At 48.4% G+C, this 18,524-nt stretch overlaps 7 protein-coding genes across 7 annotated transcripts; 2 read left to right on the top strand and 5 right to left on the bottom strand.

Annotated features, from left to right (window-relative positions):
- Positions 1–480: 480 nt before the first annotated feature.
- B0J16DRAFT_398961 (uncharacterized protein) lies at positions 481–2,189 on the top strand (the record flags this gene model as incomplete). The annotated part of the gene is made up of 4 exons (XM_046132430.1): positions 481–495; positions 659–982; positions 1,045–1,166; positions 1,220–2,189. The coding sequence occupies 4 exons, from the start codon at positions 481–483 to the stop codon at positions 2,187–2,189; spliced, it is 1,431 nt and encodes a 476-aa protein (XP_045982833.1).
- A 107-nt stretch (positions 2,190–2,296) lies between these two features.
- Positions 2,297–4,198, bottom strand: B0J16DRAFT_268134 (heterokaryon incompatibility protein-domain-containing protein; the record flags this gene model as incomplete). Its single annotated transcript, XM_046123476.1, has 2 exons — positions 2,297–2,525; positions 2,652–4,198. 2 exons carry the CDS (start codon positions 4,196–4,198, stop codon positions 2,297–2,299), a joined length of 1,776 nt encoding a protein of 591 aa, XP_045982834.1.
- A 302-nt stretch (positions 4,199–4,500) lies between these two features.
- B0J16DRAFT_125223 (uncharacterized protein) lies at positions 4,501–5,754 on the bottom strand. The gene has a single exon (XM_046121681.1). The coding sequence runs from the start codon at positions 5,595–5,597 to the stop codon at positions 4,803–4,805; it is 795 nt and encodes a 264-aa protein (XP_045982835.1). The 5' UTR covers positions 5,598–5,754; the 3' UTR covers positions 4,501–4,802.
- A 60-nt stretch (positions 5,755–5,814) lies between these two features.
- On the bottom strand, positions 5,815–6,986 carry B0J16DRAFT_341030 (uncharacterized protein). Its single transcript, XM_046127782.1, has one exon. It carries the CDS (start codon positions 6,836–6,838, stop codon positions 5,945–5,947), a length of 894 nt encoding a protein of 297 aa, XP_045982836.1. The 5' UTR covers positions 6,839–6,986; the 3' UTR covers positions 5,815–5,944.
- A 1,654-nt stretch (positions 6,987–8,640) lies between these two features.
- B0J16DRAFT_341033 (S-adenosyl-L-methionine-dependent methyltransferase) lies at positions 8,641–10,682 on the bottom strand. The gene is made up of 2 exons (XM_046127783.1): positions 9,589–10,682; positions 8,641–9,538 (listed from the first exon to the last, which is right to left on the bottom strand). Exons 1-2 carry the CDS (start codon positions 10,538–10,540, stop codon positions 8,883–8,885), a joined length of 1,608 nt encoding a protein of 535 aa, XP_045982837.1. The 5' UTR covers positions 10,541–10,682; the 3' UTR covers positions 8,641–8,882.
- A 249-nt stretch (positions 10,683–10,931) lies between these two features.
- B0J16DRAFT_341035 (fungal-specific transcription factor domain-containing protein) lies at positions 10,932–13,512 on the bottom strand. The gene is made up of 5 exons (XM_046127784.1): positions 13,203–13,512; positions 13,071–13,147; positions 12,320–12,957; positions 11,757–12,269; positions 10,932–11,713 (listed from the first exon to the last, which is right to left on the bottom strand). The coding sequence occupies exons 1-5, from the start codon at positions 13,322–13,324 to the stop codon at positions 11,060–11,062; spliced, it is 2,004 nt and encodes a 667-aa protein (XP_045982838.1). The 5' UTR covers positions 13,325–13,512; the 3' UTR covers positions 10,932–11,059.
- Positions 13,513–14,086: 574 nt separating this feature from the next.
- On the top strand, positions 14,087–18,452 carry B0J16DRAFT_268701 (acyl transferase/acyl hydrolase/lysophospholipase; the record flags this gene model as incomplete). The annotated part of the gene is made up of 10 exons (XM_046123493.1): positions 14,087–14,386; positions 14,434–14,494; positions 14,542–14,777; positions 14,825–15,221; positions 15,273–15,400; positions 16,216–16,404; positions 16,451–16,773; positions 16,820–17,621; positions 17,667–17,802; positions 17,848–18,452. 10 exons carry the CDS (start codon positions 14,087–14,089, stop codon positions 18,450–18,452), a joined length of 3,177 nt encoding a protein of 1,058 aa, XP_045982839.1.
- Between the last annotated feature and the right edge of the window lie 72 nt (positions 18,453–18,524).

Genomic DNA, 18,524 nt, shown 5'->3' on the forward strand with positions numbered 1-18,524 from the left:
GAGGGTAAACCATGCATTTGTACGACACGAACGAGGAGTTATCAGTCCTTGGCGCGGCAGAATGTCTGACCGCATGCCTCCATCAGAGGAAGATTATCGACTAGAATCGCTTGCCACTGTGTTAATCAACGCGAGTGTGGATACTTCTGCCAGCCTCTGTCTCAGACGAAGGAGCTGAAAATACAAAAAGGGACGGGTGCATTCGCATTAGCAGTACCTATCGAGGCGGGGTTGAGTCTAGACCTGATAGACACCAATTGTGGCTGCACAAAACTTTCAATAAATGCCCAAATGGCTTTATTCATGAACATTTGAGATGGACTATCACTTTTAACAAGCGACAACCTTTTTTGACCAATGAACAAGTTTTGGCGATTGACACATGTCCGAAGACGCTGCAGATGTGCAGAGTTTTGACGAGATTGGAGCTGAACTCTCTGCATCTCAGGGCACGACAATATTGATAGATAAAGGTTCATGATGTCGTGGTTCGAGGTATATAAGTAAAGAGTAGGGACGACAAAAAATCGATTGTTTCAAGCACCCTTCCATCTTCAACTCCAGCACCAGTGGAACATCGCAGACGATGTTAGCGCTGGATTTCCCGTAAGAAGCTCGCCACCATATTACTTGATTCGTGGTGCTAACCTGTGTTCAGTGGAGCCAGTGCTCTGGTGTCAGTCGTTACGGCGTCTTCAGCAAAGAGGATGGCGGCTTTACAGGCCTCGAGGGTGTCAACAACTACGTTGAGGCCAACTTCATCTTCAACAACTTCGACAAGAACTGGTACAACCCGAACAACAAGGAACATCAACCCGATTTTAAGCCACCGGGAACATTAGCTGATGCTGTCAATCGTCTATTCTCGTCCAAGTATACCGATACCTGGGACACATTTGCGAGTACCAAGTACTGGGCTGAGAGTGCTCAGGAAGTCAGTACTGGATACCTTTCACTTGAGTACATCCACAACAACGTCCACGTGAGTAGCTTCAATCATACGAAGCAGAGTATATTTGATAGCTAATGTCTACTGTGAAAAAGAATCTTACCGGTGGATCTAATTTGACGAAGCCAGCCCCCGGTGCCATTGGAGGTTATGGCCTTGGCCACATGTCGGACGTTCCAGTCGCGGCCTTTGACCCTGTATTCTGGCTACATCACTGGTAAGTTACAGGCCAAAGCCCTTGTTGGGATTAGCTGTTCTAACATGGAAAAGTAACATCGATCGTCTGCTAGCCATGTGGCAAGTCTTGAACTGGCAAGCCTGGTTTGACCAGCCTCGCTTCAACAAGGGGAAGGTTCCGGACAAGAGTCAGTACGATGATCTTTTGCCATTCCACGCCATTGAGACCGACGATCCGGCTACTGGGTATTGGAAGTCGCACGACGTGAGGGACTGGACCAAGCTCCACTACCAATACGACGACCTCATCCCTCTTCCCGGTGCAATTCTTCCTGATCAAACCCTGAATGAAGACCAATACAAGGCCGATCTTGCAGCACACATCCAGAAGATCTACCCTAGTGCTCAGAAGTACTATGAGGCCATCTATGCCAACGATGACATCCCCAACAGAGATTTCTTCGGGCCCATCAACACTGAGCAGACAACTTGGAATGATTATGTCATTAATGTCGTCTATGACCGATATGCACTCAACGGAAAGTCATATTCTATCCAATTCTGGCTCGGCGGCCAAGACAACAACCGGGATTCAACCTTCAAGGACGAGGAGAACCTGATCGGTCAAGTGTACTCACTGGGTGGTATGGAACCCTCCAATGAGGGCTGTGCCAACTGTGGCGATCAAAAGGATAAGAAGGTCCTCTCACGAGCTCAGGTCCTACTCACCATTCCGGTGATGTCTCAGGCATTGGATAGCCGCTACCGGCACATCTCTTCAACCAAGAAAGACTCTGTCGAAGGCTATCTCCAAAATCACCTGCACTGGAAGTTTGTGGAGATTGGAGGTCAGGAGAGGCCTGCTAGCGACTTCCCTCACACTCAGGTATCTGTATTAAAGGGAACAGGAAAGGCGCATAGGGATACCCAGAAGTCGCTTCCACCGATCTATGCTAACTATGAAATTCTGTACAAACCTACGGAGCAGAAGGCCTGTGGATTGGCACGTGGGGACGATATCCTTGGAGAAGATCAGAACCTTCGTTTCAGAACGTTCGAATAGTTGGATTGTTTAGGCTGGTTTTGCATTTCTATTGACAATCAGTGGGTAATGAGCCTTTTTCTTGGGCATGTGTCATGTATCCTTAAAGTTCTTGTTACCTTTCTAATCTATCTGATGTCCATCACCTCCTCTTCTATGAGTTTCTGTTCCATCGCCATCGCCACTTCACCATTCATATATCCTTCCAAGTATAGCTCTCCAACAAATAACCAGGATGAGCCATTATCTCGAAGCACATAAGGCACGTCGCTACCGAGAATAACTACAGCGTAATCGCCAATCTTTGTATCTGACGGGCCAATCCCAATGTTTCCTGTAGATGTTACCACGAAAGATCTGCTGAAACAGTAGGTATATGCCAGTGTAATATACTCTCTGATTTCTCCACCAACTGACAGCGCTCGCAGCCCCTCTATAGCTCTGGGCCTCTCTTCAGCAACGGTAGAGAAAGCTAGTCCTGACTCTTCGTCTTCTAGTTTCTGAACTAGATAGGCCATACCGTCTTTGATGCTCTGTTCAAGTGAACGCTTCGTGAGATCATAGCGCTCAGCCGTAGTAGCTCTAATGAAAGTTGTCGCCCAAGACGTCAAGTCTCTTATTTCCAAGGTCGATAGGCCCAAGTTCCATGCTGCGCGAAGTTTTGCGTCTATAGTGTGTTGAAACTCGTCCTTCGATGGTTCATTCTCGTCAAAACAGTAGAGATGTGTTACTGTGGCCAGCTTCACACCACCCACGCGGAGAATCGCAATGTCCTCGGATTCGTAGAGCTTTCGACTAAGCCCAGCTGACGCCGCATAAGACTTGGCGAAACCAAGCCTGGGTGGTGCGTCCGGATCAGAATAGTGCGCGCGAGCAAGACTTGTTCGTATGCTCTTGTTAAACACGCGAAAGTCGCTCCAGTCGGGAGTCCAAGAAGGCAGGTCTTCAAAGTTGTGCACGCGTTGTTTTCTCATTAAACAGCCAGTTGCACCATGTGCTCGAGTCAGGATGGCTAATGAGCTCCCGTTCTTGAGTAGGAACCGAGCGATTTTGAGATATGTCTGTACCAGACCAGTGCTGTAATCAGGTCGTAGAGCGTCTGGAGTTTTTGCGGGATCTGCGCACTCTGCAGCTATTCCAAGAAGACCAAATATCTTGTCCCTTTGATCTGTAGCATGGAACTTCGTCATGGTGAACGACATCAAAGCTTCCAGTGGCCATTTCGATCGACAATACCGTAAGTTGCCCATATTACTCACGTTGAGCAACGTCTGGGGTATCTGTGGCAGCCGCATGTATCCTATCCGCCGCAGCCATGAGCTTGCCCATTGAAGTTTACGCCATGGATATAGATGCCGACCACAGATGACGATGGGATCTTGCGGAGAGAGCACTACTTCTTGGATTACCCATATTCTAGAAAACCAATCGAGATCCATCATCTGTTGCAGATGAGTCCAGCACTCGGCGTCCCATGACGGAAGACCGGTGAGTGAATGTAGGGAATCTGAGTAGGTCTTGACAGGAATATCACCCTCGATTCTTGCTGTCGGATAATCTGATAGGACAATATCGTAGATTTGATCAATCAATTCCAATGCTGATGGAGTCCAAGCGCGTTCCGGTCCCAGCCAAATCAAAGTAGTGAGGGACGTGGAGTAGATTCTCCTCATAAGAGCCACCTGCGAGGAGCGATCTGCTATGCTTTGCTGGTTCACGCAGATGCTGTCGATCCAGACATGACTGAGTGGGGGTTTGAAGCTAGACTCATCGCCAGCTAGCTTCTGCAGGGCTTTAATTCCAGCTACCAGTCCTGGCGTAAGATCTATTGTTTGCCCATCAATTTGGATAGCGGTATCCTGAGCTTGAGTGCCCCAGCAGTGGCTAAACGCATAGAAGGGTGGTGCTTTGTCAAGTGAAACAATCTCCAGAAAGCCCACATTTGCATCTAACCCGTCGGTGTTGATGCGAAGAAGGCGTATATGCTCAGGTGGAAGTTTTTTATAGAATAGACTTTGAAGGAGCGACATTTCTACATCCAAACTTGATCGAATCTGAGTCCAGGCTCTGTGATGAGTCTTATTTTCAGTGGGATGTTGGATCAGATCAGGTCAGATGTCCTCTATTTTCAGCCCAGTGATCAGTGGTCAGTGACGGACATAGTGCGGGAATGGCGCTTGAGAGGAAGTTGGCTTACCCTACGGCAAAAGAAGCGCAAAACTCCATTACGCCTGAAGCGCATTCGCGCGGGCTGTTCTTGACTGTCAGGGTTCCAGTGTAAAATCTTTTATTGCTGGAAATGTCTAAGAGAATTCTGAAATCGCTTCTAGTCGCTTCGGGGTCAGGTCCGAGTGAGGTCCCTCATTTGATGCCGTAAACTGGTGAATGAGACTTGACAAGTGATCAAGGAACAGACGTTACAACGCGCCCACGTTCACCATGGATTGTGACCCATAAAACACGTACTCGAGCGATTCTGAGTTTATCGCCAGTTTTCAGGGTGTAGGCCGCGCAGCCTTGCTAGAGCTGTCCGACTATCGGCTCAATTATGCTACCTCATCCACGCTGCCCAGGTTCCTTCCCAGGCTGGTATCAAAACGACATCTACCCAATCTTGAGATATCGATCCTCTAGTCACGTAGAAGAATATCCTCCATCCACAAAGATCGTCTGCCCCGTTACCGCAGCACTTGCATCACTCGCCAGGTAAACAGCAACACCAGCAAAATCCCTCGGCAGACCGTTCCTCCCAATCATCGTTCTCGTAGCATGAGCCTCGGCCTTGGCAGGATCGTTGAACGTGACACGGGTCAGCGGCGTATCGACGACGCCTGGAGCGACAGCATTGCAGAGAACACCATGACGAGACCATGCCTCTGCTTGTGAGCGCGTCAGGCCCAAGAGGCCGGCTTTAGAAGCTCCATAAGCGCCGCTGTTGCCGTATGATCGGAAAGCTTGTTGACTAATGATGTTGATGATGCGACCCCAACCATTCTCTGCCATCTTGGGTCCGAAAGCTTGACCTAGAGTGAACGGCGCAGTGAGGTTGACAGCAATCGTTTCATCCCATGCTCCTTGAGAAAGATCGTTCATATGAGGTCTATAATTGACGGCCGCAGCATTGATGAGAATATCGGGGGTTCCCACGTTGGCTTTTATAGCCCGAATCGCGTCTTGCACAGAGGTTTGGTCGCTAAGATCCGCTACGATAGCTTCAGCGGTAACATGCAGATCAGCGAGATGATCAATGGTATCCTGCAGTGGTTTCGGCCGTCGCGCAACGAGAACAATCCGACACCCCGAACGACCTAAAGCGATGGCCATCTCTCGTCCGATTCCGGAACTGCCTCCTGTCACGACGGCGACTTTGCCTGCGAGGCTGAAGAGGCTGGCAAGGTAGCTCGAAACGGCTTGTGTGCTTGGTGCCATGGCGGTGGAGATGAGCCTAGTTCGGCAAGGTTTGCGCTACTGGAGCGATGGGAGATGGGTATATCTATATGTAGTGAAAAAGAGAAAGAAGGGAATAGTGGCATGTGCTGGTTGACTCAGCCTTTTGCGTCTTGTGAGCGAAATCGGCTGACGCGAGTTTGGTTCACGAGGTATAACTTTGGCGCATGCGGGGTAAATAATCGTGACCCAACTTTATCGTCAATCAACAGCGAAAATAAACTAGAGGAAATAAAATTGAGTGTATTCTCAAAACAACATCAATCGCCATCTAAATATCAAGGATAAATATTAATAATCTGATGTATTGGGGAAACAACTTGGACAGCTCAAGAGGCGGCCTCAATCTGAACAACAGTCAACCACCATGTTTCCTTGCCGATATCAACAACACCAGGCCCCTTAACCTCTAGATGAGCAGTATGCTCACTCAAAGCACTCAAAGGTCCCAAAGATCCTTCACTCTTGTTCCCCTGGGCCGAAGCCTGTAGTAGCGCTTTGACAGAAACACCAACAATCTCGGAGAGCTGCTCCGTGGTGACTATACTCGCGTGAAGACCCCTCTTGTTAAGCCAGTCGTGGTTTGCAACAGCAACATACGCAACAGCTCTCTCGGCAGGTGTCTGGGGCTTCTTGACAGCAGCAGCTATAGTGCGACCGGGAAGGCCCACGATGGTTCCTACGGCGCCGAATACAGCACCTAGTGGGATAGATATCGCGCCACCGACAACACCAGCTGCTGCGCCGATGATGTTGCCCTTCTTTGTGTTGTTAACGATATTTTTGCCAACGCTCTTGGCGTGGTTTCCAACTCCTTTGACGTAAGAGACAGGCTGCTGGCCCACGGTCTTGGCGATGTCTCCAGCGTGGTTGATAGCTCGCTCCCCGACCTTTGCGGTCATAAAAGCGGATATGGTGTCGAGGAATGAACTCCATGCTTCTTGAGTGATTCCATGGCCCAGGAGAGCTGGCGCATATGCTTTTAGGAAAGGGGATGTTTGGCTTGGGGCTTCCTGAGGAATCGCGATAGGTGGTTGGTTGGATGTTGAAGCTTCAGAATAGGTGGGAAGATTAGATTCAGGGAAGTCGAAAGGGTTCTCTGCCGTGGGAATTCTGTCGTTTGATTGGGGATGGGAGGGTCCTGCTTCGCTGTATGCTGGAGCCGCAGGTTGTTCAGGCTGGGCCTGGTTGGCCATATGCTCTGCTTCTTTGCTGGAGGACATGATGCCGGTATAAAATAAGTCGAAGTCGTTTGAGAGAGAAGGCTGGTTGGTAGTAAAAGATCAAAATTGATATAATTATGAGATACAAAAATCCAATATGAAAGCAGCATCAGTCAGATTTTTATATCAATCTCTCAACCCACTGGAGCCATTAACTTCAAGCCAGGATCTGCCACTTCGTCATCGGGTAAAGCGGCATTTGCACGGCAACGTTTCAGCCCTGGGATCGTCATCCTTTCCACCAACCAATGGGAGACTCCGAGGAGGATCTCACTTCGAATGGGTTGATGAAAAGGGTTAGCTTACCAGTAAGCGAGAGCGACATTCGGGTTATAGACGCTAAGATTATGACATAGCGGAGGCTGTGCTCGAATGGAATTCCTATTTAATTGAATCTCGAAAAAAGAATGTTCGGTTAGAGATAAACTTGATAGAGCGATACATGCATCGTTGCTTAAAGACATATTTCTCAACACCTGGTGAGGTATGCTTTTTGACCCCATTGTGGGCGAGATATCCCGTCTAAGTATGGGATTATTTTATACCACGGACTAAACTTCGTCTTTGTGATAGCAGATGCTTAAGCTCAAGGTTGCGCTTTTTCTGCTTTTTCAACCACTCCTGGGCCCTCGTACATGACTCGAGATGCTTCTGGAAGCTGTTGACGCCATTCTCACTATAGAATTGGAGACAGTGAAAGTAGGCCGGTTGGTATTGCCATACAAGTTGACGCTTTTCGTGGTATGGAAAGTCTAAGGGTGAGTAAGAGCATACCATGCATCTCACCCCGTATTCCGCCCTCATCGTACGCTGGTCGAGCCAAGGGTACACGATGCATGCTTTTGAATAATATCTTAAAGTATTGCTTTCCAACTTCTGAACGATCCCTAGGTCTGGGGTATCGATAGAGCGACAAACTTTAAGCATGTCTCTAACGGATACACCTCGTTCGTCTTTCAGTCTGTTTTTGTGGTCCGACCTGTCTGGTACCATCATCCAGCGAATATCAGCAGTGTCTAGCTTCTCGTGAAACTTTGTCTTGAACGTCTCCCAGTGCGACGTGTCTTGGTCGAAGTATACTTGAGATGATCTCGAAAGGTTCCTGGAACTATTCCGGAGGTAGCTTATCTGTGTAACTGCCAACTCCGATGCGGTGTGAATACAGGTGTAGCAACAGCGCGTGCAGGTCAGAAGGAATAGGAAGCCACCGAACTTTCCACAGAGACTGCATTGTTCTTGGATCAAAGCACGATGTAATTCCCTGTAGCTGAACCAGTCACCCAGATTTGCTCGCACCATAGCCATGATTGCTTGAGGGCCGTGCTACACGACTTGCCGATATTGAGGAAGCGCAGTCGTCACAAAACGTGCTTGGCGGTTAGCCTGACTGAAGCAGTTTGTTGAGACGATGTCCAGCTCCAGGATGATCCGAGAGAGGATCTCAGGCGGCATCTGGAAAAGGCTACAACCCCTGGTGTCCGTATCTGCAGTCGAGACATTGACACTGCTAAATGGAGAAGTAGGTGGAAAGAATAGTTTGTGCATTGTCTCGGGTGCTGGTGTCCAGTCGTCGGGAAATACTTTCTGTACTCACTCTCCATCTTTATGAACCAAGTCGGGAGGACCTTGCTCAGTTTGTCGGAAGTTTTAGACATCTCGTAATTATGTAGTTGAAGATGGTTGATGACAGACAAGGTGCAGTGGTAGCTGTTGTGGTTGTTGATGTAGGTGGAAGGAAGAGAAAAAAGGCTAGGTGGAAGTAAGAAGAATGGCATTTTATAGCCAGCCTAAACCTTATGTTAGGGAAAGGCAAAAAGGAAGAAGAAAAGAAGAAAAAAGGATTTTGTGTAGGCAGAGGAGTCATAATGTCTCGTGCAAAGTGTAAATATCTTCAAACATTATCTGAGGTTGAAAGCTTGAATGAAACACATCCGTACAATCCAGTCAAAACACCTCAAAAAGCCCTTCCTGCCCCTCCATACTTTAAACTATGCATTATGCCAAAGTACCAACAAGAAATTTGAGAGACGAGTAAACCCAAAGTTCACATTGTCTTGCTAATTCCTCCCATATTCTTCACGCGTGGTACAAGCACTTTACCGTTTACATACTCATACTCAAGTTCCATCCGCGGACCTCGGTCCTCCTGGAACGATAGCTGTATAATTCGCCTAACCACCTTCAGGAGTTCTGCATACTCCGGAAAGTCTTGTTTTATCTCGAGCGTCACAAGCTTGAGTTCCTCATTTGCTCCACGAGCACTTCGTGCAAACCGTTTGAGCATATCCATATCCCGAGGCTGGACACTACCAGTGCTCATGCTGATCCACAGAACGTTCTTTGCCTCCACAAGATCTTGATACTCTTCGAGAGAGGACGACCCATCGTCAAGAACAGTGTAGATAAACCGTGAAGAAATGTCGTCAGAAAGATTTGGAGAAATGGTAGACGCTGTATTGGTTCCTATCAATGTCGTCGATAGCTGATGTGCAAAGCTAAAGAGTTTGCCTTCTTTATCAGGAATGATGTTGACCATCAAATTCCGAGTGGTACTTATCGCTGTTGCCACAACGCAGTACGATGACTGTCCGATATGATCGAACGTTTTTGTCGCTGGCTCAAGCATGCTGAAGCCGTTACTCTGAAGGACAGCATTCCACTCGCTGACAGAAGGATACTCCGATTGCTCGTAACTTACATCTGATTATTCAGTCAGCGACTCAACTTTCACAAGGAACGGACGACCTTACCTGACCACATATTCTCGTTCATGCCAAAGATGAGGTTGTAAGCAGGCGACATATTCGACAATCCAACAAGAAGAAGGATGCCACCAGGAGCAAGCAGCTTCCTCGTATCGCCAAGTACCTTGCTGAGAGAATTGGCCGTGTAGAGGATATTGTTTACAAGAACCACATTAAAAGACTCAGGACTGAATCCTTGATCAAGTGGATCTTGGTTGATATCCAGAGCCTTGAGGTTGACCGTGCCGGTTTGGGACGACTTGATCTGGTTAAGTATCGAGAGCGACCGATCTGTGATGGTGTAAGAAACGTTCTTTTGGCCTGAAAAAGCATTGATAATAGTTTTTGTACTGTGGCTTGTGCTGGCCCCGATTTCGAGGACATTTATGGGGTCCTCCTTGGTCGCGAAGCAAGACAGGTAATCCCCAAGATGTTCCCTCATCTTCTGGATCAACTCCATATCATCCTGCATGCGATAAATTCTATTGTCTGTGGCAAGCAGCGGAATTGGATCAACAGTTTCTTGGAGAATACCCCCAAGATTGGGCCCAATCTTGGCAAGGATCTCACCCTCAACACCCATCTTGGGGAGCGAAGACAGAATCTCAATGGTTACAGACATGGTAACATCGCCAAGCAACAGTTTGCTAGCGGGGGAAGCGATGTATGTATTCATCCATTGGAACAGTTGTTTCCGATAACCTTTTAGAGAGGCAGGGTCAAAGTCCGGCACATCCACAGGAATGTTGTTGAGGGATATCCGGATTACAAGCGCAGCTGCTCTGGCGAGAGTAATCTCATGGTCGGCCACGGCTTTGTTCAGTGGCGTCCTAGGTCTTGATGTGCAGCCAGTAAAGAAGTTGGCGTCAAGCTCCCATTCAATATGCTGGACGGTATTCCAGTCATCGTCATCTGGGAGAAAAGGTTCGTCTCTAAAGATGGGTTGGACAATGGACATGATTGGGGTGTAGATAAGGTATAGATAAGAGACGAAGAATGCAGTTGACCAGTACTAGAATGCGATAACGGCCAAGCAGAGATTATATATCCCTCAAGATCCGAAACATCTCACCACTTTTTTCATTGAGATTGACATTCTGAGGGGCAAAGTTAAGTTACGTATGTACTCGGAGCCGCACTAGTACTGTAAGACAACCCATCTAGGCATGTGAGCGACCCCACGGGGCAAAACGCAGAAGTCAAAGCCGAGGGCTTCCGATACGTGCCCGCGTTTTTACCACTTATTGAAGACCGGACAGTGGCACCACATCCTGACTTGTGATGTATTGTCTCCTGATACAGCAATGCACGTACATTGATTAGGAAGCAAAATTTAATTCAACATACATCTATTTTGCAGTTCTGATGCACAAGATAGATTTGTGATTATCAAGATCCCAACAATACAACCAGCCTACATTACCCCATTACTTTTCATACATACATACATATTTACCACAAACTTTTCCAAACACAATTAAGCACCTGGTGTCCATCCGGTGGCAGTCCAGCTCTCAGGACTGATATCACTAGCTATATCAGGCCAGTACAGCCCCTGCGACCCATCATGATACATTGAAGCATCAATAAACTGCAAATCCAGCACAGGCTGTGATAATAGCTCCTGTAGCGAAGGCTCTGACAGCGCCATCCCAGCAGTTGGGTTTGAGAAGCCGCTTACATCGATCTCCTCAAACTGTTGCATCACAGCATCTGGTGCGAACTGTCCCTGTCGCGTCGCCATGCACACTTTCATAGCATCGAGATGTCGACAGAATTCTTCAGCAGCGAAGTTTCCATTTTCTTTTAGTTGCGCAAGAAACTGTGCTGCGGACTCGAATTGCTCTTTGTCGCTGCGGGCTTCTTTGCCGTCGATGAGGCTCGATATCGCAAGGACGGTTGCTGCAGCGAAGAGATACTGAGTGTAGAAGTAGTCAAATGTTGCGAAGGAGCCGTCTATCCAACATTCGATTAGGAGCCGGCAGGAGTGCCGTGCGCAGCGGACGCAGGCTTCGGAGAGGGTCTTTGCTGATACGGGGATTTGAGGTTCGGTGCGAGGTTGGGTGTTCCATGCTGCGACGTGGGTTCGGAGGACGTGAAGAAGAATAGGACGAGTAGCCGTGATGGCAACCTGGTGATGTTAGAAGAGTTCAGCCTCTAGATGATCTACTTACCTGGTTGAAATACAAGTGAAGCGAGAGAGGTTTGGGACTGGGCTCCGGAGCATCTGTAGGTTCGATATGAAGATGGGCAGGCAACTCCTCCACAAAAGCCCTCAGATCCCTCAGCGCCTCCTGCACCCTTTGCGACAAGGTCTTCTGCTGAGGTTTTCTGGTATAAATAGAATTAATAACTCTCGCAGCTAGGCGCGCAAGCCGTGAACTAGCGATAAGATACGATGAGTCGACAAAGTCGTCCGAGAGCGTCCCCAAACCCGGGTCAGTAGGCAGATTAACCTCGATGTCGTCATCTCGAATGGCTACAGGATGCCCAAGCCTTGATGCCCACATGCGATCGAAACTGTAAGCTGTCCACCAGACGCGGTTCCTATGTTCTCGTGCGCCAGCATCGCGAAGCTGGGATTCGGGGACGTTGAGATGGAGACCCATAACCACAGCAAGGCGAACTGATGAACCAGCCAAGGCGTAGGCTGTGTAGCGACGGTTTAGGGCGAGCGAGTAGAACGACTGCAAGATTAGTTGGGTCTTTCTTTTCGGTATCATAACAAACAACTTACAAGAAGCAAACGGATTTCAACTGCATCAATCCGCGGCCTTTCACTAACAATCCGAAGAATCCTGGTGGCTCTAGCAAAATAGGCCATGCCAGGGAAATTCGTATTCTTTGCCGCTGTTCTCGTCGAGTACATCTCACCAATAGCAAACAGGGCCCATAGTTTGCTCTTGAGTAGTGAATCCGTGGAGTGAGGGTTCAAGATCGTCTGCTCAAGGCCATCCAATATCTGGCTCTTGCGCACGATGTAATAGCTTCGACTAACATACTTCAACGCGACATTGACAAGAAGTCGTGCTCTGGAGGGTATAGGCCACGGACAATCCTCGTCTGAAAGGGCAAGAAGCGTCTCGTCTGGTGCGTAATTGACTCTCGGTATGTGGCTATGTCCTGGCTCAGAGATAGCCTGCCGAAAGCGCGTTGCAAAAGCAGCATCGGAAGCCTCGCCGATGAGAACAGGAGTATGAAGAACGTTCATATCAAAGAACCAAGGTCTTTCTTCTAGTAAAGTGCCCTGCAATGTTGGCGGGGCTTCTGGTTGGTTGGTAGACGGTACTGGAACATCTGGTATGCTAGTCTCGGGACGTGGCTTGGGGTCTGCATCTTGATTTTTAAGGCGTTTGTTCTCGGCAATCAGATCTTCTATGTATCTATCCCAGTTGATAAGCATGGCGACGTTATGAGAAAAGAAAAAGAAGCATACTGTTGGCTGACTTTCACAAGCCTATTCTTCCGGGGATAGGAGCACTCGGCACCTTTACTGGCCTGTTGGCAATTCTCACAGGGCTGACCCCCGGAGCATTTTACTTTGCGTGAATGACATCTTCGACACCTGGGATTCCATTAATTATAGCCTCAAAAACTACAAGCATGCATGTCTTGCTTACGCGGTGGACTTTGTCTTCCTCTGCCGTTTCCCACCCGCACTCAAAGGCGTAATATTGGAGGAGCCGATATCATCTCTACTCTCAAGCTCCGAATCGCGAGGACTTTCATCGTTGGAAGTCATGGCGTGACCAAAAGATCTTTTGTTAAAAGCCCAATGGGTTTCGGAGATCGGGCTGGTGTAACAAAGCGCCGCAGACGGGGTCTTAACCAATCTGGAGACCCTATTTCTCCCCCGCTTTGATCTGCGAGGTACCGTTTACTGTCAACGGTTTACTTTCTTTGGTTAACAGTTGCTCGCGTGACGTGCTGTCAAGGATGGAAAAAAGGATGCATGATGCCGATAATCTACGGCAAGAAAAACAGTTTGACCGTGATGAGTCAGCGGCTCTCACAGGGATCTAAGCTAACCTCGGCAAAAGTTTCCTTTTTTCGGCGCTTGAGGAGTTTCAGACCGATCAGATCCTGGGAATTGGCCGGGATTAGATGCTGATCTTCATGATCATGCATGGAAAAGACCGACACCGCTGGATGTAGTCATAGACGTTGCTTCTTAAATGCAACGGATTTGCTGTATAGAGACTCTTTTCAGTAGTTTTCTAGGCTTTGCACTCATGGCTACAGCTGGACATTCTTTTATCTGTTCCTGTACTAGATCCATCACCCGCTATAAACTTCCTGATTTGTACAAGTCATTCTTTTTTAGACCCTCGCCATGAATAACCCAAAGCCAGAAGAAACGGTAGCAGTTCCTGAAGACTCACCACTGCCTCCGGTAAGGCCAGTAGATGATGAGGTCGCCTCAATACCCTCATGGCGAAAATGGGTCATCCTTTTCGTCGTCTGCTGGATGCCTCTGCCCATGACATTCTGGAGCACAGCTATAATGCCCGCAACCATTGAAGTGGCCTCGGACCTGGATATACCCGTTACCACTATCACAACAGTTAATGCCGGCGTTTTCGTCGCGCAAGCTCTATCAGGGTTGATATGGTTACCTATCAGCACTATCATCGGTCGAAGATCCGCGTATCTTGCTGCGAACATTGTGCTTTGTCTTTGTGCAATTGGCTGTGCCACGGCGCCTAACTTAGCTGGTTTCGCATCTCTTTGGATTCTGGGCGGGAGCACAGGACCGTTCTTTTTGGTGGCAGGACAGACTATCCTTGCTGATATCTTTGATCCAGTAAGTAGCTGAAGCCGTAAATGGAGGTGGCAGCTAACGTTGTGAAGACTGTTCGTGGAACAGCGGTAGGTTTTTTCCTGGGGAGTTGCGTTTCTGCGAATAGTATTGGTGAGCAACTCGCTACCTTGGCCTATACCTTTACTAAACTTGTACAGCTCCTCTTCTCGGCAGCGTCATTGCTACTTTCACCAGCTGGAGAGTTATATACGGCGTAGAAGCTGGAATGTGTCTCTTTGGGTTCATTCTTTCGTTTCTTTTCATCCCTCGAGCAAGTGAGGTTGAGAATCCCAAGCTCATCCAGCCACGTCCTCGGACAAAAGACGAGGTTCTCCAAACCTTTAACCCTATGCATGTATTCTGTCAATTCGCATATCCAAAAGTCATTCTGGCGGTATGTATGGCCACTATTACCTCTTAGAAGCGTGCTGACTCGTTCAGAATATTGCTTGTGGTCTCTTAGGCTTCAACCAATACGGTCTCCTCAGCTCTGTCCGTCGTGTAATAAACCCTCGCTTCAATCTCACCTCTCCCTTGTCCAGCGGCCTCTTCTATCTCGCTCCAGGCGCAGGGTTCCTTGCCGGAAGCACAGTGGGAGGTAAGATATCCGACGTGGTCGTCAAGAGATATATCAAAAAGCGGAATGGAGAACGGCGTCCTGAAGATCGACTTAACAGTAGTCTGCCTAGTATCCTTATCATCCTACCGTTAGGTACTTTGTTGTATGGGTGGAGTGTCCAGCAGAAGGTTGGCGGAATGCCGCTGCCCGTGGTCAGCGCCTTTATTGAAGGGTTTGGCCTTATGGCTGCATTCAGTGGATTGAATACATATGCTGCTGGTAAGTCGAAGCCGTGCCATCTGATGGCCATGGACGTTGACGGTGATGTAGAGGTACGACCTGCGCACAGAACAGCCGTCATTACTGGAAAATATGTCGTTCAGTACAGCTTTGGCGCAATGAGTGTTGGTGGAGTAGTACCTATGATCGATAGCATCGGGGTTGGCTGGGCGTTTACCGTTAGTAAGTAAACCCATCGTGCCTCATATAAAGCGACGCTAACCTGGCACAGCTACATCGCTGTCACTGGCAGCTGGCGTTATTGTCTTATTAATCGCGAGATTTAGTACATCCTGGAAACAGTAAAGTTTGGTTCATGTAAGACAATCAAATTTGTGAGGGGTTAAGGAAACAACAATAGCAAACACCAAGATTGGACAACTACGAGAGTCAGGTATAGACGGGATAATCCATTCGAGTAGTTTTCGAATGAATTGCTATATAAGGTATAGACAAAAGTTAATCTTTGCCGAACAACGTCCCAAATGCTTGATGGCAAATGTCAACGCCACACTAATAACTTGCCGTCGGCCTTTGAAGGCAACATCCAAGCCAGCTACCCGGCTGTACTAAATCATCGCATTAGAAAGCGCCACTCATTTCCTTCTCCGCACAACGCAGCTGGTCGAGATACGAAAAGCCGCTCAACCCGAATAACTTCGGGTCTGCGGCACCATTCCTCTCGCCAAGACATAAGCAACTGCAGGACGGCATCTCACAGCCCGTGGCTTTCATCGCATTCGTTGCGCGTCCAGATGCAGAAGGGCTAGACATGGCGGTGGCTTACCCCAGATTCCTCATCTTCTCGTTGGTTGGGTCTAGCCATTGAGTTTTGTCGATTTTGTTAGTGGGAAAGTTTCCTTTGACGCCTCTGACAGCTAACTCCTTTTCGAGGTAGAGGGGACAATCTGTTGGTATGCTTTTTCACATGGGATTGCGACGACTGAGAATATTAAAATAAGAGAAGCCATTGCTTGAGTGACCTTACGCTCAGAAACCGCTACCCTTTGTCCACCAAATCTACGTTCACGAGTTCACGATGCATCTTTCACTGTCCCAGCATTTACTGCTTCTTTCAGTATATTTGACCCTCGCCTTGGCCCAAGGAGTGGCTGGCTCCGACCCTTACGTGCCCGTTTACACAGAATGTCCTAGTGATCTAAAGATTCGTCCTGCCAAAGATGTGAGTCTCACAAGGCCTCATCCTCCCAACATACTAACAGAGTCAGGGCTTATCGGATGAAGAAAGCTCATGGCGGGAACGTCGAGCAAAGAAGATGATGCCCAACCTTGAAGATTACCTCAAACTGGTCAATATCTCCGATTTCGACATCAAAGAGTATATGGACAAGCTGAAAGAAGATGATGTCCCAGTTGTTGGCATGTCGGTCTCGGGTGGTGGCACGCAGTCTGGCTTGGGTGGTCTTGGTATTTGGAGAGCGTTCGATGCTCGTTCGAAGGAAGCTGTTGCAGCTCGTACTGGTGGTCTGACACAACTTCTCTCTTATATCACCGGTCTCTCCGGAGGTGGTGCTGTTACCGTCTCTCTTCTGTAAGTCCATCAACCTCTATCTACCTGCTTGTTATTGACCACGCAGTGCCGCAAACAACTTCACCACTCTAGAGAATATCGAAAAGAACACCAACTTTTCAAATTCGTATGCTGCTGGTCCCGATGGCAACCAAACAAGTTTCTTCAACGACATCTTCGAAAACGCTGGCGCCAAAGATGAAGCCGGCTTCCCAGTATCTGTCGCTGACACCTTTGGTCAATTCTGGGGAACGTGGCTCCCCGAGGATATGCTCTTCAGTAACTACTCGGACATCGCCAACAATGACACAGCCTTTGGTATGGGCGACGCTCCTATGCCCATCTTGTGCTTCGCGGAAGTTGTTCCGGGCAAATCTCCCGAAATTGGAAAGCTCACGTACCCAACCCTCAACACTTCCAACCTATTCAACTGTACCGCATATGAGGTTACGCCTTACGAATTTGGTTCCTGGGCTGGTGGTCGTGTGCAGGCCTTCATCTCTACAAAGTACCTCGGCACTTCTATGTCGGACGGCAAACCTCAGAACAAGAGCCAGTGTGTTGAAGGCTTTGATAAACTCACTCTCATGCAGGGAACCACCACTAACGCCTTTACTGCTTGGTTTATCGACACGTTCTACAACATTCCAATATTCGCTAAGCGATGGCTAGAAAGGAGACAGCAAGTCAACCCGGATATCAACGATATCCCTATTCCATCTGATCAGGATGACAACCCATTAGTGCAGTTGGTTAATCAGACCGCAACTTATTTTGACTTGACCTTCAATCAGTCACTTTGGGCAACTTACCCTAACCCTTTCGAAGACTACAACAAGGATATGGATGGAGTCTCTGAGCTCCTACTTGTAAGTTTGATTACCAAATGCAAGGATGCTAGCTGACTTGTGAAGATCGATGGTAGTCTTGCTTTGGAAAGCAATCCCCTGCGTCCCTTGATCACTCCTGATCGAAAACTCGATTTCATCATCGTCTACGAGGCATCTTCCGATGCGCCAAACTCATGGAATAATGGATCCAATCTTATCAGTAAGTTGCACAAAGCTTGCTATGAGACCACTACTAACATGCCAGACACTGCACGCGCTGCATCTCAAGGGGACATACCCTTCCCCAAAATCCCCGATGTAAACACCATCGTCGCCCAGAACTTGTCATTCCAGCCAACATTCTTTGGCTGCAATGCCAGCGAAGACACTCCTCTTCTCCTCTGGCTACCCAACGCCCCATGGACAGGCTATACCAACTACTCATACACTCAGGCGGAGTTCACCTCTGCACAGCTCAACATTGCTTTCGAGAACGCCTTCCAGATCGCTACGTACGGCAACGGAAGCGTCGACGAGAACTGGCCCGCCTGTCTAGCTTGCGCATCTATTGAGGGTTCCCTGCGGAGAATAGATATGGACCTGCCTAAGCAGTGCGACGAGTGCTTTAGTAGACATTGCTGGAATGGAACGACGAGTTCAAAGAAGGCTACTGCGGCTGATTTTGATCTGAAGCCCAGGCTCGAGCCGAACTTGACTTTCAAAGAGTGGAATGATACTGATTGGTCTTCTGAACAGAAGAACGGTGGCAGCAGTGGGAGTGGCAGCGAGGATGACTCTGCTGGAGTAAGAATGGATGGAAGCGTTATTGGACTCGTCCTGTCCGTTGTAGCGATGGTTTATCTCCTGTAGTGTCGGTGTGCTTGTTCGAGGTGCCTTCGACGTAATGAGGGAGAGGAGATTCTGCAGCACATATCACCTGAG

Source organism: Fusarium flagelliforme (assembly GCF_020744385.1).
Source record: "Fusarium flagelliforme strain FIESC 12 MPI-CAGE-AA-0113 chromosome Unknown B0J16scaffold_4, whole genome shotgun sequence".
NCBI lineage: Eukaryota > Fungi > Ascomycota > Sordariomycetes > Hypocreales > Nectriaceae > Fusarium > Fusarium flagelliforme.